This window comes from Brachyhypopomus gauderio, chromosome 19, assembly GCF_052324685.1.
Source record: "Brachyhypopomus gauderio isolate BG-103 chromosome 19, BGAUD_0.2, whole genome shotgun sequence".
In the NCBI taxonomy this organism is placed as follows: Eukaryota; Metazoa; Chordata; class Actinopteri; order Gymnotiformes; family Hypopomidae; genus Brachyhypopomus; species Brachyhypopomus gauderio.
Genome location: NC_135229.1, coordinates 759928 through 784927, shown reverse-complemented (window position 1 = coordinate 784927; position 25000 = coordinate 759928). Strand labels below are relative to the sequence as shown.

The following is a 25000-nucleotide window of genomic DNA, read 5'->3' as shown; positions in this document are numbered from 1 at the left end:
TCTCTTCGTAGAAGAAAGACTAATCAACTAGTAGGGCAACCTTATTTTTATTAGTTATAGAAATACAGTTATAGACTATACTTACACACCTACTGATATAGACTACACTTACACACCTACAGTTATAGACTACACTTACACACCTACTGATATAGACTACACTTACACACCTACAGTTATAGACTATACTTACACACCTACTGATATAGACTACACTTACACACCTACAGTTATAGACTACACTTACACACCTACTGATATAGACTACATTTACACACCTACTGATATAGACTACACTTACACACCTACAGTTATAGACTACACTTACACACCTACAGTTATAGACTACACTTACACACCTACATATATAGACTACACTTACACACCTACTGATATAGACTACATTTACATACCTACAGTTATAGACTACACTTACACACCTACTGATATAGACTACACGTACACACCTACAGTTATAGACTACACTTACACACCTACTGATATAGACTACATGTACACACCTACAGTTATAGACTACACTTACACACCTACAGTTATAGACTACACTTACACACCTACAGTTATAGACTACACTTACACACCTACTGATACAGACTACACATACACACCTACAGTTATAGACTACTTACACACCTAAATGTAAATGTAAAAAATTTAAATGTAAACAATTTGTAAATTTTACATTTACATTTACACACCTATAGTTATAGACTACACTTACACACCTACTGATATAGACTACACTTACACACCTAAATGTAAATGTAAAAAATTTAAATGTAAACAATTTGTAAATTTTACATTTACATTTACACACCTATAGTTATAGACTACACTTAAACACCTACTGATATAGACTACACTTACACACCTTTAGTTATAGACTACACTTAAACACCTACAGATATAGGCTGCATTTATACAACTACAGACTATTGTTACGCAACTACAGAACTACAGTTAGCGAGTATACACACACACACACACACACACACGGTCTTACTGAGCACGGTGAGTTTGGCTCTTCTGGAGCGAAGAGCTGCTTCTGTGGCCTGACACTCGTACAGCGAGTCGTCTGAGAGGTCAGAGGTCGTGATCTCCAGGTTATACTGCCCAACATCCACGATCCGCAGCACACGATACCGAGGCCATGCTGACACACACACACACACACACACACACACACACACACACACACACACACACACAAACACAGTTACACGCACACAGTTACACGCACACACGCACACACACACACACACACACACACACACACACACACACACACACACACACACACACACCTTCAAATGAAAGTACCCACACCCTCACTGCGTGACATGATACTACAGTCTCTCTGTGATGTACCTGTACTGTACGGATCATTCACAATGTCACATGTTATTACCACACTGCATCACACACACACACACACAACCACACTCAAAGTTCCAGTCTTTGAGATAGAGAGAGAGAGAGAGAGAGAACATAGAGAGATAGTGAGAAAGAGAGACAGAGAGAAAGAGAGAGAGAGAGAGAGAGAGAGAGAGAGAGAGAGAGAGAGAGAAGACTACAAAGATAGCATGGCCATGATTCTGTTGCTACTAGTAGTAGTGTACTCTATCCACCAGAGGGCAGCACTCCAACACATTAGCATTCCGTCAGTAGTCTCACCTCTCTCTCTCTCACACACACACACACACATTATGACATCACTGATCTGAATGGGGGGGTGGGCACCAAAGTATTGGCAACAATTACATCATCCTTTAGCTCCACCAATCCGTGCAAATAGCCAGGCTATGTAGTGCGTGTGTGTGTATGCTCACATGTCTATAGATATGTGTCAGAAACATCCATTTTCGTTATGATTAGAGGTCTGAGCTGAGACTAACCTGAGAAAGGGAAGACACAAAGAAAGGAGAATGGAACAAGGGAGGAGAGGATGGAGGGATGGGGAGGGAGGAGAGGGAGTAGAAGATGGAGGGAGGAGAGGATGGAGGGAGGAGAGGGAGGAGCTGGTGCTGTACACGTCGTTTCTTGCACATGCGATCAGGAGAGGAGCGTGTGTGTGTGTGCGCGAGCGTGTGTGTGCGCGAGCATGTGTGTGTGTGTGTGAGTGTGTGTATATGTGTGTGTGTATGTGAGTGTGTGTGTGTGTATGTGAGTGTGTGTGTATGTGAGTGTGTGTGTGTGTGTATGTGAGTGTGTGTGCGTGAGAGTGTGTGTGTGTGTGTGTGTGTGTTTACCCCTCAGGTCCTCTCCTATGCCCAGTGCGAGTCCGTCTTTAGTCCACTGGACGATGCCGGTGTAGTTAAAGACCACACAGGAGAGCACGACCCGCTCACCCAGAATCACGGACTGGTCTGCAGGCTCCTGCGAAAACCGTGGTCCACCCAGCACTGGAGAGAGAGAGAGAGAGAGAGAGAGAGAGAGAGAGAGGAACAGAGAGAGAGAGAGAGATAGAGAGGAACAGAGAGAGAGTGAGGAACAGAGAGAAATAGGAACAGAGAGAGAGAGAGAGAGAGAGAGAGGAGGAGAGAGGACGGTAAAGATGTTTGAAGCTTTGTTGTTGTTTGAATTGTGTTTAATATTTGAACACAACACATTTTACATAATTTATCAAAATATCAAAAATGTTTTTTTGTGGATTACAGAGATTATATTCCATCCATATGGGTGCTTACACACCTGCATGCATACACGTGCTTTCTGAAGCAAAACCAGGTATTCATGTATTTAGTCATTTCTGAACTACACTCTCCATCTGTCTATCATTCTTCCTGTCTCTCTCTCTGTCCCCCTGTCTTTCTCTGCGTCTGTCTCTCCTCTTATCTCCAGGGGTGTGTGTCTCACAGCATCCCAGCCGCAGAGCACTGACACTGTTGTGAGCGTGAGAGTGTGAAAGTGCAAGAGAGTGAGTTTGAGTGTGTGTGTGAGTGTGAGTTTGAGTGTGTGAGAGAGTGAGTTTGAGTGTGTGAGTGAGAGTTTGAGTGTGTGAGTTTGAGTGTATGAGTTTTGAGTGTGTAAGTGAGTTTGACTGTGTGAGTGAGTTTGAGTGTGTGAGTTTGAGTGTGTGAGAGAGTGAGTTTGAGTGTGTGTGAGTTTGAGTGTGTGAGTGAGTTTGAGTGTGTGAGTTTGAGTGTGTGAGTGAGAGTTTGAGTGTGTGAGTTTTGAGCGTGAGTGAGAGTTTGAGTGTGTGAGTTTTGAGCGTGTGAGTGAGAGTTTGAGTGGGTGAGTTTGAGTGTGAGTGAGAGTTTGAGTGTGTGAGTTTTGAGCGTGTGAGTGAGTTTGAGTGTGTGAGTTTGAGTGAGAGTGAGAGTTTGAGTGGGTGAGTTTTGAGCGTGTGAGTGAGAGTTTGAGTGTGAGTAAGAGTTTGAGTGTGTGAGTGTGAGATTGAGTGTGTGAGTTTGAGTGTGAGTGAGAGTTTGAGTGTGTGAGTTTGAATGTGAGTGAGAGTTTGAGTGGGTGAGTTTGAGTGTGAGTGAGAGTTTGAGTGTGAGTGAGAGTTTGAGTGTGTGAGTTTGAGTGAGAGTGAGAGTTTGAGTGTGTGAGTTGGAGTGTGAGTGAGAGTTTGAGTGTGAGTGAGAGTTTGAGTGTGAGAGTTTGAGCGTGTGAGTTTTGAGCGTGTGAGTTTGAGTGTGAGAGTTTGAGTGTGAGTTTGAGTGTGAGAGTTTGAGTGTGAGAGTTTGAGTGTGAGAGTGTGAGTGAGAGTTTGAGTGTGAGTTTGAGTGGGTGAGTTTGAGTGGGTGAGTGTGAGTGAGAGTTTGAGTGTGTGAGTGAGAGTTTGAGTGTGTGAGTGTGAGTGAGAGTTTGAGTGTGTGAGTTTGAGTGGGTGAGTTTGAGTGGGTGAGTTTGAGTGGGTGAGTTTGAGTGTGAGTGAGAGTTTGAGTGTGAGTTTGAGTGTGTGAGTTTGAGTGTGTGAGTTTGAGTGTGTGAGTTTGAGTGTGTGAGTTTGAGTGTGTGAGTTTGAGTGGGTGAGTTTGAGTGTGTGAGTTTGAGTGTAAGTGAGAGTTTGAGTGTGTGAGTTTGAGTGTGAGTTTAAGTGGGTGAGTTTGAGTGTGAGTTTGAGTGTGAGTGAGAGTTTGAGTGTGTGAGTTTGAGTGTGTGAGTGGGTGAGGATGTGCATATAAGAACGGCTTTTTCTTTTGTCCTATTCCTCTTAAGAAGATCAGATGGAGTGTGCCACCCATTAATGAGTGATGTCAGCTTACACCTCCAACGACCTTCCTCTCTGCAGTCCCTCCCAATGACACCACCCAATCACATCATTCTGCAGTCCCCCCCAATGACACCACCCAATCACATCACTCTGCAGTCCCCCCCAATGACACCACCCAATCACATCACTCTGCAGTCCCCCCCAATGACACCAGTCCCTACCAATGACACCACCCAATCACATCACTCTGCAGTCCCCCCCAACGACACCACCCAATCACATCACTGGCAGGGGAGTAAGCCAAAAATGACTCCTGAAAAATACTAAAATACTGGTTAGACTGTGGACGCGTGTCAAGAGCAGGTCTCTCTCTCACCCTGTCTCCCTCTCTTTCTCTCTCACCCTGTCTCTCTCTCACACGTCCTGTGCACTACTGGTGGTATTACTGGTGTAACAGGTAATGGTGAGCCGAACAAGGAAGCTCAGGTGAGCTGAGGTGAGGTTATGTGAGGGACACACCACTGGGTTCACTCGTATGACCAACACGATTAAGGAAAATCTGCAGAACCCCATCAGCTCAGTGTGCCTACACAGAGACTTTATAAGATCTTCATAACACACAAGCTGCTCAACACACCATACAGACATCTTTAGCCTTTCAGGGTCTCTTCCTCCAAAGCCCACAGGCAGTTTTGTGTGTTGTAAACGCAAGTCTAGACCTTTTATTAACGTGTTCCAAAAACAGTGAAGCAAAGCCAGCAGGCCACCAGACGCCCTCCAACTGGTTTAGTGTTCCACACACAGGTGAGGAAGTCACGTGGTCTAACACACTTTTTGCATGGCAACACATTAACACTCAGTCCAAACGTCCCTGTGACGCCAGTGACATCACAGCCTGGGTACTCAGCCAAAACTGTCCCATGAAAAATGAGTTATGCTATGCACTTCACACACTCTCCCTCTCTCTCCCTTTGTCTCTCTCCCTCTCCCTCTCTCTCCCTTTGTCTCTCTCCCTCTCCCTCTCTCTCCCGTCACCAACACACACATTCTGCCCCAGTGTCCGCTGACTCTGTCCGCATATTTATAATTGTTTCAACCTTCGAGCAACATCCTGCTCTAATTTCCAAACAAACCCAACTGTGTGTGTGTGTGTTTGTGTGTGTGTGTGTGCGCGCAAGCATGTGTGAAGATACAGAAAAAGAAAAATTGATTTTTGTCAAATCAGACAAATGCGGGACAGAGAAGTGAATCATGGGATCCCAGCCAGAGACTCTGTAGGTCAAACAGACTGTCTGTGTCTCGTAGACGGTGTGCATCTCGTAGAGACTGTGTGTGTCTCAGAGTCTCTCAGAGATTGTGTGTGTGTCTCAGAGTCTGTGTCATAGAGACTGGATACACTGACAGAGTTTAGGTTTCTATAAATCTCACTAATTGTCCCAGTGTTTAGAAAAGGTTGCTCATAAACCTATATACACACATACCATAGACCAGGGGTAATCAATTAAATCTTTCCGCGGTCCATTTTTGGCAGATAGCTCAGACCTTAGGTCCGGGTCCGCGGTGGCGAACGAAAGTTGTTGAGCGGTGGGGGGGGGTGGTTGGGGGTGGCGAACGAAAGTTGTTGAGCGGGGGGGGCGAACGTAACACTCAAATGGGTGGTGAACGTAACACTCGTCTAAAAATAAATTCTCCAGTTTAAAATATAGTCTCATGTTAAAAAATTTTTGGCATTTGGGTCCGTATCCAGTTAATCAGGAATGTGATTGGGTCCGGACAGGACGGCGTTCGGGTCCGGATGCGGACCGCGGTCCGCCATTTGGTGATACCTGCCATAGACCTATATACACACACATACCATACACCTATATACACACAAAAACCATAGACCTATATACACGCACATATCATACACCTATATACACACATACCATACACCTATATACACACACAAACCATAGACCTATATACACGCACATATCATACACCTATATACACACATACCATACACCTGTATACACACATACCAAAACACCTGTATACACACACATACCATACACCTGTATACACACATACCATACACCTATATACACACATACCATACACCTATATACACACACATACCATACACCTATATACACACATACCATACACCTATATACACACATACCATACACCTATATACACACATACCATACACCTGTATACACACACATACCATACACCTATACACACACATACCATACACCTATATACACACATACCATACACCTGTATACACACACATACCATACACCTACACACACACACATACCATACACCTGTATACACACACATACCATACACCTGTATACACACATACCATACACCTATATACACACACATACCATACACCTATATACACACATATACCATACACCTATATACACACACATACCATACACCTATATACACACATACCATACACCTATATACACACATACCATACACCTATATACACACATACCATACACCTATCAGACCCTCCAGAAAGTCGCGATGTTGCGATTTGCAACTTCAACGCAACTTCAAGCAAATCCCGCGAATTCAGGGCGGTGTTGCAATTTCAGCTAATCACCGCAACTTTCCCGCAAATTTGACCAATCACTGATGTCGTCTTGATGTGACGTCGACAAACTCCCGCCTTACTTCCGTATATACGTTCAAGAGGAGCAGACTGAAAGCAGCATGAGCGACGAAAATAACGGCAAAAAGATCGGGAAAAGCAGTATCCCGGTACACTACATGAAAGCGGGGATAAACTGTCCAGATCCGACCCGCGAATTGATTATCTATGGCCCCCTGGATGATATTTAATTACTATTAGAACCGGCCCGTAGGCCACAGCCGCCCGATGGTGTTTTGCACGCACAAACACTACATTCCCCACAATGCAACGGTAGCCCGCGAAGTCACTGCAGCGCACGCAAGCGGCGAGGGTCTGAGATAAAGTTTCTAAGTTTAAACTTTTTAAACTGAGATAAAGTTTAAAGTCAGAGATAAAGTTTATTTATCTCTGATCCATATCTGTGAGTTACTAGTTCGCTCTGGCACAACCACAGGCGATCGATCTCGATATAATACTTAATTTGTGTCCATTTTACAGGCCGCCCGGTAACAACTTACGTTCGCTAACCCCGCCCCCCCTCCCCCCCCCGTCAACAATTAATGTTCGCCACCCCCTCCAGGTTCAAATCTCACTTCAAGCGATCTTGCAAAGTTGGCAACCCTGAATAAATAGGTAAATAGATAATTAAAATAGACTACTAAATAGAGGAAACCATACAACATTTACTCCCTATTGTAATGTACTCACAAAAAAGCAAAAACACACCGCAACTTCCATCGCAATTTTTTTTTAAAACACCCGCAACATCAAACATTTTAGCCCGCAACAATCACAAAAAAGGCCCGCGAAATCCTGGTGGGACTGACCTATATACACACACATATCATTAGGGCTGGCCCGAATAGCGTTTTTTGAGCTCCGGATATTCGGCACTGTTTCGAAGCGAATATCCGAACCTTCGTTTTTAAATAAGACGGATTAAAAACGGATTATATTAAGAATATAAAATAGTTTCTAAACCAGGGGTCGGCAACTGGCGGACCGCGGTCCTGATCCGGACCCGAACGCAGTCATGTCCGGACCCAATCTCATTCCTGATTAACTGTATACGGACCCAAATGCCATGCCATCCGGACCCAGAATTGTTAAAAATATTTCTTAATTTTGACGGGAGAATTCATTTTAAACCGGAGCATTTATTTCAGCGCTATTGAAAATATTGAAAATAGCGCTGAACTCCGTCACGAGTGTTATGCCCCCCCTCCCGCTTAAGTGCAAAACCACAAAAAACAGCTATTTAGCTACGCACTGCACATCATTAAACTGAAATCGGCCAACAACAACACAGTTTACAATGACTTTCGTCCACTGTAATATAATTAACAATGTTTAAGAATATAAAATACTTTCTGGACAAACGATTTTTTTGTTTCAAGTATAACCCAAGTACTAAAACACAAAAACACAGCTATTCACTGGGCCGGCTTGCGCAGCGGAGCAGCCGCCGCGGACACTGGGCCGATGTGCGCAGCGAAAAAATCCGGGGGGAAACACAAAAAAGACATGAGACGTGGGGAGAAACATTCTGTAAACAACAAACATTTAATAACTTCAAAAGAAATCAATATTAAATTATTATAGATTACAGGGAAGCCTAAACAAACGCCAAATTTAATAACGGAGCACACACATTAAAAATACCTAATACCTAATGCATTTTGCCTCTCATATACCGCCATTAACCTGAACAGAACTGTAACGTTAGAGTGAGGCGGAGCTAAGAAAAAAAAACACGAATATCCGAATACCAAAATTAAAAACCGAATACCTACTCAATGACCGAATATCCGAATATTCGGGTCCAGCCCTACATATCATACACCTATATACACACACATACCATACACCTATATACACACATACCATACACCTATATACACACACATACCATACACCTATATACACACACAAACCATACACCTATATACACACACAAACCATACACCTATATGTTGGCACCCCTGAATTTTTTCCAGAAAATGAAGCATTTCTCTCAGAAGATTATTGCAATTACATGTTTTGTTATACACATGTTTATTTCCTTTGTGTGAAATGGAACAAGACAAAAAACAGGAAAAAAGGCAAATTTAATTTGACATAATTTCACACAAAACTCCAAAAATGGGTCGGACAAAATTATTGGCACCTTTTCAAAATTGAGGGTAAATAACTTAGTTTGAAGCATGTGATGCTCATTCAAACTCACCTGTGATAAGTAACAGGTGTGGGCAATTTAAAAATCACTGAAACCAGATAAAAAGGAGAGAAGTTGACTCAATCTTTGCATTGTGTGTCTGTGTGTGCCAAACTAAGCATGGAGAAGAGAACTGTCTGAGGACTTGAGAACCAAAATTGTGGGAAAATATCAACAATATTAATATCTCCAGAGATCTTGATGTTCCTTTGTCCACGGTGCGCAACATATTTAAGAAGTTTACAACCCATGGCACTGTAGCTAATCTCCCTGGACGTGGACAGAGGAGAAAAATTGATAAGGTTGCAACGCAGGACAGTCTGGATGGTGGATAAGCAGCTCCAACCAACGCAGGACAGTCCGGATGGTGGATAAGCAGCTCCAATCAACTTCCAAAGAAATTCAACCTGTCCTGCAGGTGCAGGGTGCATCAGTGTCAGTGTAAACTATCCGTCGACATTTAAATGAAATGAAACGCTATGGCAGGAGACCCAGGAGACCCAGGAGGGCCCCACTGCTGACAGAGATATATATAAAATCTAAACAGCAATTTGCCAGAATGTATGTAAGTAAGCCAAAATCCTTCTGGGAAAATAGCTTGTGGACAGATTAAGCTTTTTGGTAAAGCACATCATTTTACTGTTTACCGAAAACGGAATGAGGCCTACAAAGAAAAGAACAGAGTACCAACATTCAAATATGGTGGAGGTTCAAAGATGTGTTGGGGTTGTTTGGCTGCCTCTGGAACTGGGTGCCTTGACTGTGTGCAAGGCATCATGAAATCTGAAGATTACCAAAGGATTTTGGGTTGCAATGTGTCAGAAAGCTGGGTTTTCCAGCAGGACAATGACCCCAAACATACTTCAAAAAGCACCAGAAACGGATGGAAACAAAGCACTGGAGAGTTCTAAAGTGGCCAGCAATGAGTCCGGATCTAAATCCCATTGAACACCTGTGGAGAGATCTTAAAACTACTGTAGGGAGAAGGGACACTTCAAATATGAGACTTGGAGCAGTTTGCAAAAGAGGAGTGGTCCAAAATTCCAGTTGAGAGGTGTAAGAAGCTTGTTGATGGTTATAGGAAGCGATTGATTTCAGTTATTAACTTCCAAAGGATGTGTAACCAAATATTAAGTTGAGGGTGCCAATAATTTTGTCCGGTCCATTTTTGGAGTTTAGTGAGAATTTATGTCAAATTTGCCTTTTTTCATCAGTTTTCCATGTTGTTCCAATACACACAAACAAGATAAACATGTGTATACCAAAACATGCAAAATTGCAATAATTTTCTGGGAAAAATGTTTCATTTTATGTAAAAAAAAAATTCAGGGGTGCCAACACTTTTGCCATGACTGTATACACTTCTCAGCCTTTTACACTGTACTCCACAGTAAAGTTACAATGTAACAGTGATGAAACAAAACAGAACTCAACACAGATCTGGTTCCCAGAGGTCTGGAGGTCTCCTACGAGCACCATCTCCTGGAGGTCTCCTACGAGCACCATCTCCTGGAGGTCTCCTCTGAGCACCATTCCCATGTCCAGGGTTGGTGTTCTCATCAGTGGAACCACAGATTTGCTGCTGGTGGTGTTCTTAACCCAGCGGTGACACTGACACATAAAATATCATTTACAAAAGTATCTTAACCACACTCAATATGTCAGGATCCTTGGCCAAAACCAGGTCACCCATTAAAAAAAGACAAATGCTGTACACCCCACCCCCTGGCAACAGACCACACCCCTTGCAACATGCCACACCCTAACATTTAGTCCCGGTATGTGGACTCCAGACTCCAGCTGTATTTAACACCATTAGCTCATGTTTCAGATGTAGTGTGTATAATATAGCCGTGAGTCAGCTAAACCAGTCACTTTGTCACTATAGGTTTTTTATCCCATTCCCTCTCAATCCAAATTTGCCTTTTCGTGTTTTCTCACAGATTAAATTTCTTTTTACATTTACATTTATGGAATTTAGCAGACGTTCTTATCCAGAGAGACTTTTTGCTGTCATTACTTTTTAAATGCAGTAAACATGTAAGCCCCTCCCCTGATCCCAGCCACACCCATGTAAGCCCCTCCCCTCACCACCCAACTGCTCCACACTGCAGGGGTCTCATCACTGTCGTCATGGGGATGTGGGCGTATGACTTTGCTGATTATTGGCCAATGACTGCACGAACGTGATGGTAATATGACAGATGGAGACTTTATTTCTCTCTCTCACTTTCGTGCACACACACACACACACACACACACACACACACACACACGAGTTACACTCCTGTGTGTTGTGTGTGCATGTATGTGTGTGTGTGAACATGCGTGTGTGTCTGTGCATGTGTGTTTGTGGGTGTGACCGTCATGCGTATGTATGTGTCTGTGTACATGTGTTTATTGTTTATTTTCCTTTAATATTTGCAGTATCTTTCATTTTAATTGGACTATCTGTCTGTCCCTCACACACACACACACACACACACACACACACACACACACACACACACACACACACACACACACACACACACACACACCCTTCTCTCCACTGTTTCTCCAGTCATCTGCCCCCTCTCCTAACTCCCTTTTCTCCTCTTTGACTCCTCCTTCTTCTTCTATTCTCTCTCCCTCCCTCTCTCCTGTCTCTTATCTATCTAACCTGTCCTCTTTTCGACCCGTGTCAGCAGTGTTGGGAAAGTTACTTAAAAAATGTAATTCATTACAGTTACAAGTTACCTTGTTTAAAATGTAATTGTAGTGTAACTTTTCTGATTACTTTCAAAACGTAATGTAACTAATTACTTTTGGATTACTTTTTGATTACTTTAAGGTTTAAATTAGTATTTACCCATCATCAACATTTAATTTTTGAGAACTGACAGTGTGAACCTTAAAAGAGTACTAAGCTGAGAGAGAATTGCTGACAGGCAATCACAGGAGGTCCACAAGAAGAGATGCCTGCACCAGGCATGTAAGATCAGACTACTGTCATCGGGCCATGCTCTTTTCTGCTCCTCCCCCAGGCTCTACCATTTTCACAGTTTGCGGACTAACACAAGCAGGTTCAGAAACCACTTCTTTCCCACAGCGGTCACCTTACTGAACTCTTCCCAAAGACCACACTTTCCTTCCCCTCTATCCATATCTTACCATCCACACAACATCTGTACAGTGTTCCTCTTCAATCCACATCTGTATAGCCCTATCTACAGTGGTATAGGATAATCTGTATATTATCTGTATGATTCCATCTGTATTAATCACATTTATTTATACCATATATTTTTCTTTGCCCTGTGCATTGTACTGCCATAACTGCATTACACATATATGCATTTCCCTAGGTAATGTATCTACTCTGCACATATCTATTAACCATTTTTACTTACACTAGCTGTAAATAACTGCATTTTATCTCTAAATACTGCATTCTATACAATCTGCACGTGTTGCACTTGATTAAATACCAAACTGCATTTCACTACTCCATACAAATTTAATTTAAATGTATTGCTTGTCGAACGGTAGGTCTAAGATAGGTCCAATGATACCAATTGTGTAGGCTAGGTCGTGTCATAGACATCGACAAACATTTTTCCAACACCAAACAGTCATAAATATTTATTTGATACCATCTGTCATTGTCTATAATAGTCATGTATGATTCCAACGAATACCTGTTTAGGACTTTAAACAGTTAATTTGGTTAGCCTGTAAATCAAGCTAGCATGCTAAAGGACAAACACATTCAAGTGAATGGTAGTAGCTAGCCCAGCAGGTAACTATGGAAACCACTGTGTTTGACGGTCAGCATAGCTTGCTGTTAGCTCGCTTACAACCTCAATAGTGGTTGCCTTCTGATCGGAAATAAACCTCCAAACTCCGAAATTTACACAAAGGCTTGGCATAATCACAAATAGTTGCCGATGGTGGCACATGGTTCACATTTATTGACAACACGAAAACAAAACAAATGCTTCTTAAATGTCCAGTGAAGGCGTCTGTCATTATTGCTGCTTGAGCTGAAACTGAACCGCGCGCTTGCTGCTCCAGCACAGAAACAAGCGGGAAACAGCGATATAGGGCGCAAAGCAAAGCAAAAATAAAAAATTAAATAGTTCGCAAATGTTTTTGTTTATATTTTTAAAATGTAACTAAAATTGTAATCCTTAATATTTCCAGATGTAACTGTAACTGAATTACATATTTTCTCATTGTAACTGTAACGAATTACAGTTACACTTTTTTTGTAATTAAATTACGTAATGTCATTACATGTAATTCGTTACTCCTCAACTCTGGTAATGAGTAACTAATCTCTCTTGTAACAGTGTGCACAGGTCTGAGCACTGCGACATTTTGACACCAGCTTGTTCTCAAGACTGATGGCTGATTTACAGCTCAGACTAAATTAAGAGCTCAAAATCACTGCAGTAATTCCAGTTGTCCCCCCTCCATCTCTCTCCACCTCTCTCCATCTCCCTCTCTCTCTTCCTGTGTTTCTCTCTCTCTATTGTTCTTTTTCCTACTTATTCTGAGTCTGAAGCAGGCTCAGTTCAGAGGACTGATGGTGACTGGTCTAACCCCCCCGTCTCTCACTGCCCCTCCCTCGTCTGTCCCCCCCCCCCCCCAGTCTGTCTCTCTCTCTGTCCCCCTGTCTCTCTCTCTGTCCCCCTGTCTCTCTCCTATCATCCTGCCCTTCACAGGTCAGGTTCATTGAATTGTAATATATATATTTTCTTCCATCCCACTCCACACATTGCCGTCGGGGGTATTTAGGGTCAGGGGTATTCTTACAGTTCCTTTACTCTGGATATTTCTCCTCCTGTCTGTTTTTACCACCCTCTACACCTCCATCCTCTCTCTCTCTCTCTCTCTCTCTCTCTCTCTCTCTCTCTCTCTCACTCCTCTCCAGAGTAGTGTTAATTAGCTTGTAGCCTGAGGTCAACCTCTGTTTCATCATAGCCCCCCCTTGCGTGTGTGAGTGTGTGTGTGTGTGTGAGTACATCTGTTCCACTGCAGGGCCCCTACACTGAAGCAGACCCACACACGTGCACACACTCCTTAACCTTCTACTGTACACATACAGGTGGCACATCCACTGTACTTTATGTAAATTTGCACAATGTTATTTTGAGTTCTGGGGGCGGAGCTTAGGACACCACAGCAACTCCTGGCACTAGAAGTATCTCGGAAACAAACAAAAAAATCTGGGTATTCTGCCTTGTAGAGAGAACTGTAAAATACACCAGGATTAAATACAGAGATTATAACTAAAATACACCAGGATTAAATACAGTGAGAGTAACTATAAAGTACATCAGGATTAAATGCAGCGAGAGTAACTGTAAAGTACACCAGGATTAATTTCTAATTTGTTGTTAATCTGAGTTAATCTTTAACACTGGACAGCCGGTTAGGGTGGAGAGGTGTTGCTGTGTACACCAACATGACACACATTCATTCATTTCGTTTGTGAAACGTGGACTACACAGGGCTCCAGACTGTGACTAAAATGGTCGCAATCGCAACTATAAATATTAATTTGCAAGTAATATAATTATTTCACTTGCCAGTGGTGACAGATTATTATTTTTTTATGGTTGAGGATTTTTTGGAATTGGGAAAACAGACCAGGACCTGGACTAGCCCACTCACAGTAGCTCACGTGAAAGAACGTGAGACTCATGGACCAGAGAGGAACACTGAGGACTGTTGGAATGATATCACAGTGAACACCTGATGGACCAGTGGCTCAGTGTTCCCACATCCACCAGCACCAACTACTGTCACAGCTGCTGCGCCCATCACACAAACCATCCAGCTGAACTTCCTCAACATCACCCACACTGGAGATCTTGCACAAGATCATGAAGGAGCAAAGTCCTCTGTGGAGAAGTTTGGAGATACGAGAGAGACGGAGGGAAGTTACTGAAATTACCTGCTGGCTGAGGAAGCCAACTGCACTTCATGAATGTCTGGAGGTAGTTCCAGCCAAGTACCGGCCGATAACCTGATCATCTGATAACCTGCCTCCGCAAAACACGGAACTGCCAGGGGAACCACTAGTTCTCTCAGCCGCAGGAATGTCTAGAGCTTCACGTTCCTCGGGCCTGTAGTGGTGGGACCACAACCCTCTTCTTCTGGTTGTCCGTCACTGGCCTGGAGGGCCATTAACATTCTGTAAGTCTCATGTTCAGGGTGGGTCTCTAGGGTACTAGAACTTCATACATACTACCTTCTCCACACTATATACTACCTCCTCTACACTATATACTATCTCCTCTACACTTCATACTACCTCATCTATACTTCCTGCTCTATACTATTCAGTATACAGAAAAACTACTTAGCAAAGCTGAAGTAAGAAGTAAGAACTAATAATATTTACTAAATTATCAACATTATCGACAACCCAAATTAAACTGTGTCTGAAATTCAGATGCTGTGTGTGTGTGTGTGCGTGTGTGTGTGATGTTTCAGTAACTGCTATCATGCCCTTGACTTCTTTATCCCCATCGTGCCCTCAGAACCTGCATATGCTGTAAAGCTCTGTGAAGGTGTGAATAAGGGACATCACACAGGCTCATCTGACATCTTTTTATTTTCAGAGCTCTCTCTCCCTCCCTCTCTCAGACCTTCTCGGTCTGTGCTATCTATCTATCTGTGCTGTCTCCATCTTCTCTCACTATCTGTCTGTCTGCAGTTATAGGATGCATTGAATTTCCTCAGATCCGCCCTCTCTCCTCAGACCCGCCCTCTCTCCTCAGACCCGCCCTCTCTCCTCAGACCCGCCCTCTCCTCAGACCCACCCTCTCTCCTCAGACCCGCCCTCTCTCATCAGACCCGCCCTCTCTCATCAGACCCGCCCTCTCTCCTCAGACCCGCCCTCTCTCCTCAGACCCGCCCTCTCTCCTCAGACAGATATTCTGTCTGCAATGTCTAGTGTTTCAGTGCTGAGTACCTTCAGGCTGGCCCCGCCCACTTCACCCACAACACACGTACGCCACATCACACACTCGCACGTGCCACAAGCACATCACACACACATTTTCATACACACACACACACGCACACACACGCACACACACACACATGCAAACTCAAACATACAGGTTCCTACTCCTACTCTCCCTCCTCTTCCTCTCTGGACCATCATTTATCCTCTTCGCTCTCTCTCTCTCCCTCCATATCTCTCCATCTCCCCCCTTTTCTCTCTCTCTCTAGCCCTCCATATCTCTCTATCTCCCCCCTCTCTCCCTCCATCTCTCTCTCTCCATCTCTCTCCCTCCCTCCATCTATCTCTTTCCCTCCCTCCATCTCCCTCCCTCCCTCCATCTCTCTCCCTCCCTCCCTCCATCTCTCTCTCTCTCCCTCCATCCTCTGCTCTTCTTCACCTCACTCTCACTCCCCTCACATCCGAAAGTTCGGTCTCCATAGCAACAACTGCCTTTAGAGAAAATTACCCCCAAATCTCTCTTATGTGTGCACATGTTCAGGCCTTCACTGAGAGAGAGAGAGAGAGAGAGAGAGAGAGAGACAGTCCACCAAATCAAAATCTGTCCATTTCAGGTTTTCAGCTGCATAATCAATTCAATCTTTTCAAAAATGTGACATATTGGTCCAGTAGGATATTGAAGCAATAATTAATTAAAGACAAATTCCATTGAAATTCCATTTTAAATTTTGCTGGGACACCATAAGGGACATAAGAAAACCTCCTGTCCCCCCACTCACCTGTCCCCCCTCCTCACCTGTCCCACTCCTCACCTGTCCCACTCCTCACCTGTCCCACTCCTCACCTGTCCCCCCTCCTCACCTGTCCCCCCTCCTCACCTGTCCCCCCTCCTCACCTGTCCCACTCCTCACCTGTCCCCCCTCCTCACCTGTCCCCCCTCCTCACCTGTCCCACTCCTCACCTGTCCCCCCTCCTCACCTGTCCCCCCACTCACCTGTCCCCCTCCTCACCTGTCCCCTCCTCACCTGTCCCCCCACTCACCTGTCCCCCTCCTCACCTGTCCCCTCCTCACCTGTCCCCCCACTCACCTCTCCAAGTAGATGTCATTCATGGCAGAACCCAGAGAGGAAAAGTCATTTTCTCTCTTTCTTTAGGTAATTTATTTGAACTGCATATCTTTAACACGATACTGGAATGTAATCATTATTATTACTCAGTTAGACTGATTTCATGAGGACTTTGTAATTAGAGGTGGCGATTTTCACTGGTGGATCAAACTGACCAGGGACAACACGGGTGCGGAACCATGGGACATTCCGGAACCATGGAACATTCCGGAACCATGGGACATTCCGGAACCTGCGGGACGATCCTGAACCCTGGATCGTAATACTACAACATAGTCACAGCATGACCAGAGTCATGGAGAGTAGAAATGACATGAGTGGAGTATTAGAAGAATGTCCTCCAGGTGTGAGACACCTGGCAGGTGAGAGACTGGCCCTGAAACACCTGTCCTGCTCTCACGAGACCAGCAGCAACCAGGTCTGGTCTGAGGGAAAACGTGTGTGTGTGTGTGTGTGAGAGAGGAGAGTTCAGAATGGTCAATGCAGTGTGTGTGTGGTGTAGAAGAGTTCTGAATGTGTGTGTGTATGTGTGTGGTGTTCCATGTGTTCGGAGGACAGATCTCCTACTGGCCTGTAGGGGGCACATATGTCCCAGCACCAAGAAACCTAGTTTGGTCCGCCAGTATTAACGGCAGTGTATTCTGCCCAAACACACCACTAACACACACACACACACACACACACACACACACACACACACACACACACACACACACACACACAAGGCCTTATAAAATACAACACACATACACTCAGACCATCATGAAACTCACCACCGGCAGTCACACACAGACACACGTGCCATTATCAAACACAGTATAGGACCTTGTCAGACACACACGCAGCCTTACCAAACACACCAGGCTTGGTGATTTTCTGATTTTTCTTATTGTTTAATGCATTTTGCTAAATGTTTAGTAACAAAAGAAATCAGACACAAACCATTACAAAGCTGCACAGAAGCAGACACAACAGATGAAAGAATGTGACAAAAAAGACAGACAGACAGACAGACAGGTGGAGGCAGACAGACAGACGGACTCCCACAGAAGCAGGTAGTTTGTTCACACAGAGGTGTGGACAGACACAAACACATTCATCCAAACACAAAGGAAGAGAGGGCAGGTAGCATTGCGGAGAGCTATTGCCATGGTAACACAGAAACGAGGGAACGAGAAAGAGGAGAGAGGAACCATGCCATCTCCATGGTAACTAAAAAGCGGGATCATGAGAGACAGACAGTTGGGCTAAACACACAAAAGCCACATTAAGAAACAGGGAAGACACCACCTCTCATTATCATACCCCCACCCTCTCATTATCATACCCCCACCCTCTCCACCTCTCATTATCATACCCCCACCCTCTCATTATCATACCCCTCCCTCTCCACCTCTCATTATCATACCCCCACCCTCTCCACCTCTCATTATCATACCCCCACCCTCTCATTATCATACCCCCTCCCTCTCCACCTCTCATTATCATACCCCCACCCTCTCATTATCATACCCCCTCCCTCTCCACCTCTCATTATCATACCCCCACCCTCTCATTATCATACCCCCTCCCACTCATTATCATACCCCCACCCTCTCCACCACTCATTATCATACCCCCACCCTCTCATTATCATACCCCCACCCTCTCCACCTCTCATTATCATACCCCCACCCTCTCCACCTCTCATTATCATACCCCCACCCTCTCCACCTCTCATTATCATACCCCCTCCCTCTCCACCTCTCATTATCATACCCCCTCCCACTCATTATCATACCCCCACCCTCTCCACCACTCATTATCATACCCCCACCCTCTCCACCTCTCATTATCATACCCCCACCCTCTCCACCTCTCATTATCATACCCCCTCCCACTCATTATCATACCCCCACCCTCTCCACCACTCATTATCATACCCCCACCCTCTCCACCTCTCATTATCATACCCCCTCCCACTCATTATCATACCCCCACCCTCTCCACCACTCATTATCATACCCCCACCCTCTCCACCTCTCATTATCATACCCCCTCCCACTCATTATCATACCCCCACCCTCTCCACCTCTCATTATCATACCCCCTCCCACTCATTATCATACCCCCACCCTCTCCACCTCTCATTATCATACCCCCACCCTCTCCACCTATCATTATCATACCTCCTCCCACTCATTATCATACCCCCACCCTCTCCACCTCTCATTATCATACCCCCACCCTCTCCACCTATCATTATCATACCTCCTCCCACTCATTATCATACCCCCACCCTCTCCACCTCTCATTATCATACCCCCACCCTCTCCACCTATCATTATCATACCCCCTCCCACTCATTATCATACCCCCACCCTCTCCACCTCTCATTATCATACCCCCACCCTCTCCACCTATCATTATCATACCTCCTCCCACTCATTATCATACTCTTTCTCTCCCTCTCTCCTCTGTCTCCCTCTCTCTCCACTTCTCTCTTGACCCACTAGTGTGCCTTCTCTTCAAACCAGTGTTGCTTCCTTTGAAAATCTAATGTGTGTGTGCATGTGCACAAGCGTGTGTATGCCCGCATGCGTGCATGTGTGTGTGTGTGTGTGTGAGGACTGGGGGTGCATGTGTAACAGAGACACTGTGTACAGATGGAGAGAATTTGACCAAAAAGAATCCACTCAGCTGTATGTGCTGAATGTATAATATTTGCATCAGTTTGCTGTGGGTTTATCTCTGATGTTCCACTCGTATTATGTGCAGATATCCATCACTACAGCGAGTGGTGCTACTACGAGAACTACGCTGCCTGTACTGTGTTCTAGGTACTGTTCTAGGTACTCTGTGTTCTAGGTACTGTCATTTTGAGATGGTCTGGGTCTATTAGCCATTCAGGTAGCTTCTCTAAGTACTCGTTCATGTGTGTGTGTGTGCACCCTGCATATAGAGGGGTGTGTGTGTGTGTGTGTAATGTGCCGCGCAAACATGTATGGGGGGAGGGGTTGTGGGGGGAGGGGTTTGGTGGGAGGGGTTTGGAGACAGCTTTGTATGTATTTGTGAGAGGAGGCGAGGAGGGGCCGTTCAGGGTCAGTAGTGTCAGTAGTGTCAGTAGTGTACGACTGCGCCTTTGATTCACGAGTCTGACAACAAGTTTAAGACCTTCTGTCACTCTCAGCCTTACTGGGGTCCTTGACCCAGATTTCTTCAAAGATGCTTTGCAAGTATGTATATTTAAACACACGCTGCACAAATCATGTTGAAGTGGATTTTGAGGACAGCAGCAGAGACCCAGCTGCCCTGACTCCTCCCCTGGCTGGCCTGACTCCTCCCCCAGCTGGCCTGACTCCTCCCCCGGAGGAGTTTGATTGAGCCTGAAGCTGAACTGCATTCCTGGCTTGGAATTCATTTAGCTCCAACTATTTAGTTGAATTCCTGATTTCTCCAGGAATCAGTCCAGTTACCCAGTGAGTTGGTGTAGTGCAGTGAACAGGCCCAGTGAACAGGTCCAGTGAACCGCCCCAGTGAACAGGCCCAGTGAACAGGTCCAGTGAACCGGCAGTGATGTTCATCTGTGGGTAACCTTCTACTGGACCAGCACAGTCTTTTGGGTTTAGTGCTGAGGACCAGTGATTCAGACCACCGAACCAATGAACAAGCCCTGTGAGTCAGCTCACCAGCACGGTGAATCGCCCCAGTGAACCGGGCCAGTGAACCGCCCCAGTGAACTGGGCCAGTGAACTGGGCTGGTGAACCGGGCCAGTGAACCGCCCCCGTGAACCGCCCCAATGAACCGCCCCAGTGAACCAGGCTAGTGAACCGGGCCAGTGAACCGCCCCGGTGAACAGCCCCGGTGAACAGCCCCGGTGAACCGGGCCAGTGAACCGCTCCAATGAACCGGGCCAGTGAATCGCCCCAGTGAACCGCCAGCCAGTGGTCCATCCTGACTGCAGTGATCTTAGGGCCGGTTCCCACACCGCTCACCTGACTCTGCACACCTGCGTCCCCAACACCTGCTGTCTGATCCAGGCCCTCAGATGGAGTTCAGGACTGCAGCCAGACCCACGTTCACAGTGTCCTGATGTCTCACCGTGAGCTACTGCCCCATTTTTAACACTCCTGCGTTTCTGTGTGATGCCGCCCGATACGGCCATCCTCCTCTGCCCCGTTGCTATGGAAACCGTCTCCGCTGTGCTCCCCCACTTCTCCCCATCTCTCTCAAAAACCTCTGCTTAAACTGTTGCTATAGAAACAGATGCATTTAAAACAAAAAAACATATGTGAAAGAGTGAGGGGGAAAAGACGAAGAATTACAGGATGTTTATCCACACCACCCAACCTCCACCCTACTACACACAACCCACATCCACCACCCACTACTACACACTACCCACTACTACACACCACCAACCTCCACCCTACTACACACAACCCACATCATCCACCCACTACTACACACCACCCACTACTACACACCACCCACATCCACCACCCACTACTACACACCACCCACTACTACACACCACCCACATCCACCACCCACTACTACACACCACCCACTACTACACACCACCCACATCCACCACCCACTACTACACACCACCCACATCCACCACCCACTACTACACACCACCCACTACTACACACAACCCACATCCACCACCCACTACTACACACCACCAACCTCCAACACCCACATCCACCACCCACTACTACACACCACCCACTTCTACACACCACCGACATCCACCACCCACTACTACACACCACCGACATCCACCACCCACTACTACACACCACCCACTACTACACACCACCCACCTCCACCACCCACTACTACACACCACCCACTACTACACACCACCCACCTCCACCACCCACTAATACACACCACCAACCTCCACCCTACTACACACAACCCACATCCACCACCCACTACTACACACTACCCACTACTACACACCACCCACTACTACACACCACCAACCTCCACCCTACTACACACAACCCACATCCACCACCCACTACTACACACCACCCACCTCCACCACCCACTAATACACACCACCGACATCCACCACCCACTACTACACACCACCGACATCCACCACCCACTACTACACACCACCCACTACTACACACCACCCACCTCCACCACCCACTACTACACACCACCAACCTCCAACACCCACATCCACCACCCACTACTACACACCACCGACATCCACCACCCACTACTACACACCACCGACATCCACCACCCACTACTACACACCACCCACTACTACACACCACCGACATCCACCACCCACTACTACACACCACCCACTACTACACACCACCAACCTCCAACACCCACTACTACACACCACCTACTACTACACACCACCCACTACTACACACCACCAACCTCCAACACCCACTACTACACACCACCTACTACTACACACCACCCACTACTACACAACACCAACCTCCAACACCCACTACTACACACCACCAACCTCCAACACCCACTACTACACACCACCAACCTCCAACACCCACATCCACCACCCACTACTACACACCACCGACATCCACCACCCACTACTACACACCACCGACATCCACCACCCACTACTACACACCACCCACTACTACACACCACCGACATCCACCACCCACTACTACACACCACCCACTACTACACACCACCAACCTCCACCCTACTACACACAACCCACATCCACCACCCACTACTACACACCACCCACCTCCACCACCCACTAATACACACCACCGACATCCACCACCCACTACTACACACCACCGACATCCACCACCCACTACTACACACCACCCACTACTACACACCACCCACCTCCACCACCCACTACTACACACCACCAACCTCCAACACCCACATCCACCACCCACTACTACACACCACCGACATCCACCACCCACTACTACACACCACCGACATCCACCACCCACTACTACACACCACCCACTACTACACACCACCGACATCCACCACCCACTACTACACACCACCCACTACTACACACCACCAACCTCCAACACCCACTACTACACACCACCTACTACTACACACCACCCACTACTACACACCACCAACCTCCAACACCCACTACTACACACCACCTACTACTACACACCACCCACTACTACACAACACCAACCTCCAACACCCACTACTACACACCACCAACCTCCAACACCCACTACTACACACCACCAACCTCCAACACCCACATCCACCACCCACTACTACACACCACCGACATCCACCACCCACTACTACACACCACCGACATCCACCACCCACTACTACACACCACCCACTACTACACACCACCGACATCCACCACCCACTACTACACACCACCCACTACTACACACCACCAACCTCCAACACCCACTACTACACACCACCTACTACTACACACCACCCACTACTACACACCACCAACCTCCAACACCCACTACTACACACCACCTACTACTACACACCACCCACTACTACACAACACCAACCTCCACCACCCACTACTACACACCACCTACTACTACACACCACCCACTACTACACAACACCAACCTCCACCACCCACTAATACACACCAGCCACTACTACACACCACCAACCTCCAACACCCACTACTACACACCACCAACCTCCAACATCCACATCCACCACCCACTACTACACACCACCGACATCCACCACCCACTACTACACACCACCGACATCCACCACCCACTACTACACACCACCCACTACTACACACCACCGACATCCACCACCCACTACTACACACCACCCACTACTACACACCACCAACCTCCAACACCCACTACTACACACCACCTACTACTACACACCACCCACTACTACACAACACCAACCTCCACCACCCACTAATACACACCACCCACTACTACACACCACCAACCTCCACCACCCACTAATACACACCACCCACTACTACACACCACCAACCTCCACCACCCACTAATACACACCACCCACTACTACACACCACCCACCTCCACCACCCACTAATACACACCACCCACTACTACACACCACCAACCTCCACCACCCACTAATACACACCACCAACCTCCACCACCCACTAATACACACCACCCACCTCCACCACCCACTAATACACACCACCCACCTTCACCACCCACTACTACACACCACCCACCTTCACCACCCACTACTACACACCACCCACTACTAAACACCACCCACTACTACACACCACCCACTACTACACACCACCCACCTTCACCACCCACTACTACACACCATCCAACCTTCACCACCCACTACTACACACCACCCACTACTACACACCACCAACCTACACCACCCACTAATACACACCACCCACTACTACATACACACCACCCACCTCCACCACCCACTAATACACACCACCCACTACTACACACCACCCACTACTACACACCACCCACCTCCACCACCCACTAATACACACCACCCACTACTACACACCACCCACCTTCACCACCCACTACTACACACCATCCAACCTTCACCACCCACTACTACACACCACCCACTACTAAACACCACCCACTACTACACACCACCAACCTACACCACCCACTAATACACACCACCCACTACTACACACCATCCACCTCCACCACCCACTAATACACACCACCCACTACTACACACCACCCACCTCCACCACCCACTAATACACACCACCCACTACTACACACCACCAACCTCCACCACCCACTAATACACACCACCCACTACTACACACCACCCACCTCCACCACCCACTAAAACACACCACCGACCTCCACCACCCACTAAAACACA

The 25000-nt window shown here is 46.4% G+C and overlaps 1 protein-coding gene across 5 annotated transcripts in view; it reads right to left on the bottom strand.

Moving 5' to 3' along the window:
• Positions 1-25000, bottom strand: part of kirrel1b (kirre like nephrin family adhesion molecule 1b) — a 55757-nt gene that overhangs the window by 18287 nt on the left and 12470 nt on the right. For 4 of the 5 annotated variants that reach the window (XM_076981569.1, XM_076981571.1, XM_076981570.1 and 1 more), the window contains exons 2-3: positions 2271-2423; positions 1025-1174 (exon numbers count right to left, since the gene is read on the bottom strand). In XM_076981569.1, coding sequence (XP_076837684.1) covers positions 1025-1174; positions 2271-2423 — 303 coding nt within the window. Of the gene's footprint in view, positions 1-1024; positions 1175-2270; positions 2424-2712; positions 2840-25000 lie in introns of those variants that run through there. The other variant, XM_076981572.1, reaches the window with a different exon arrangement.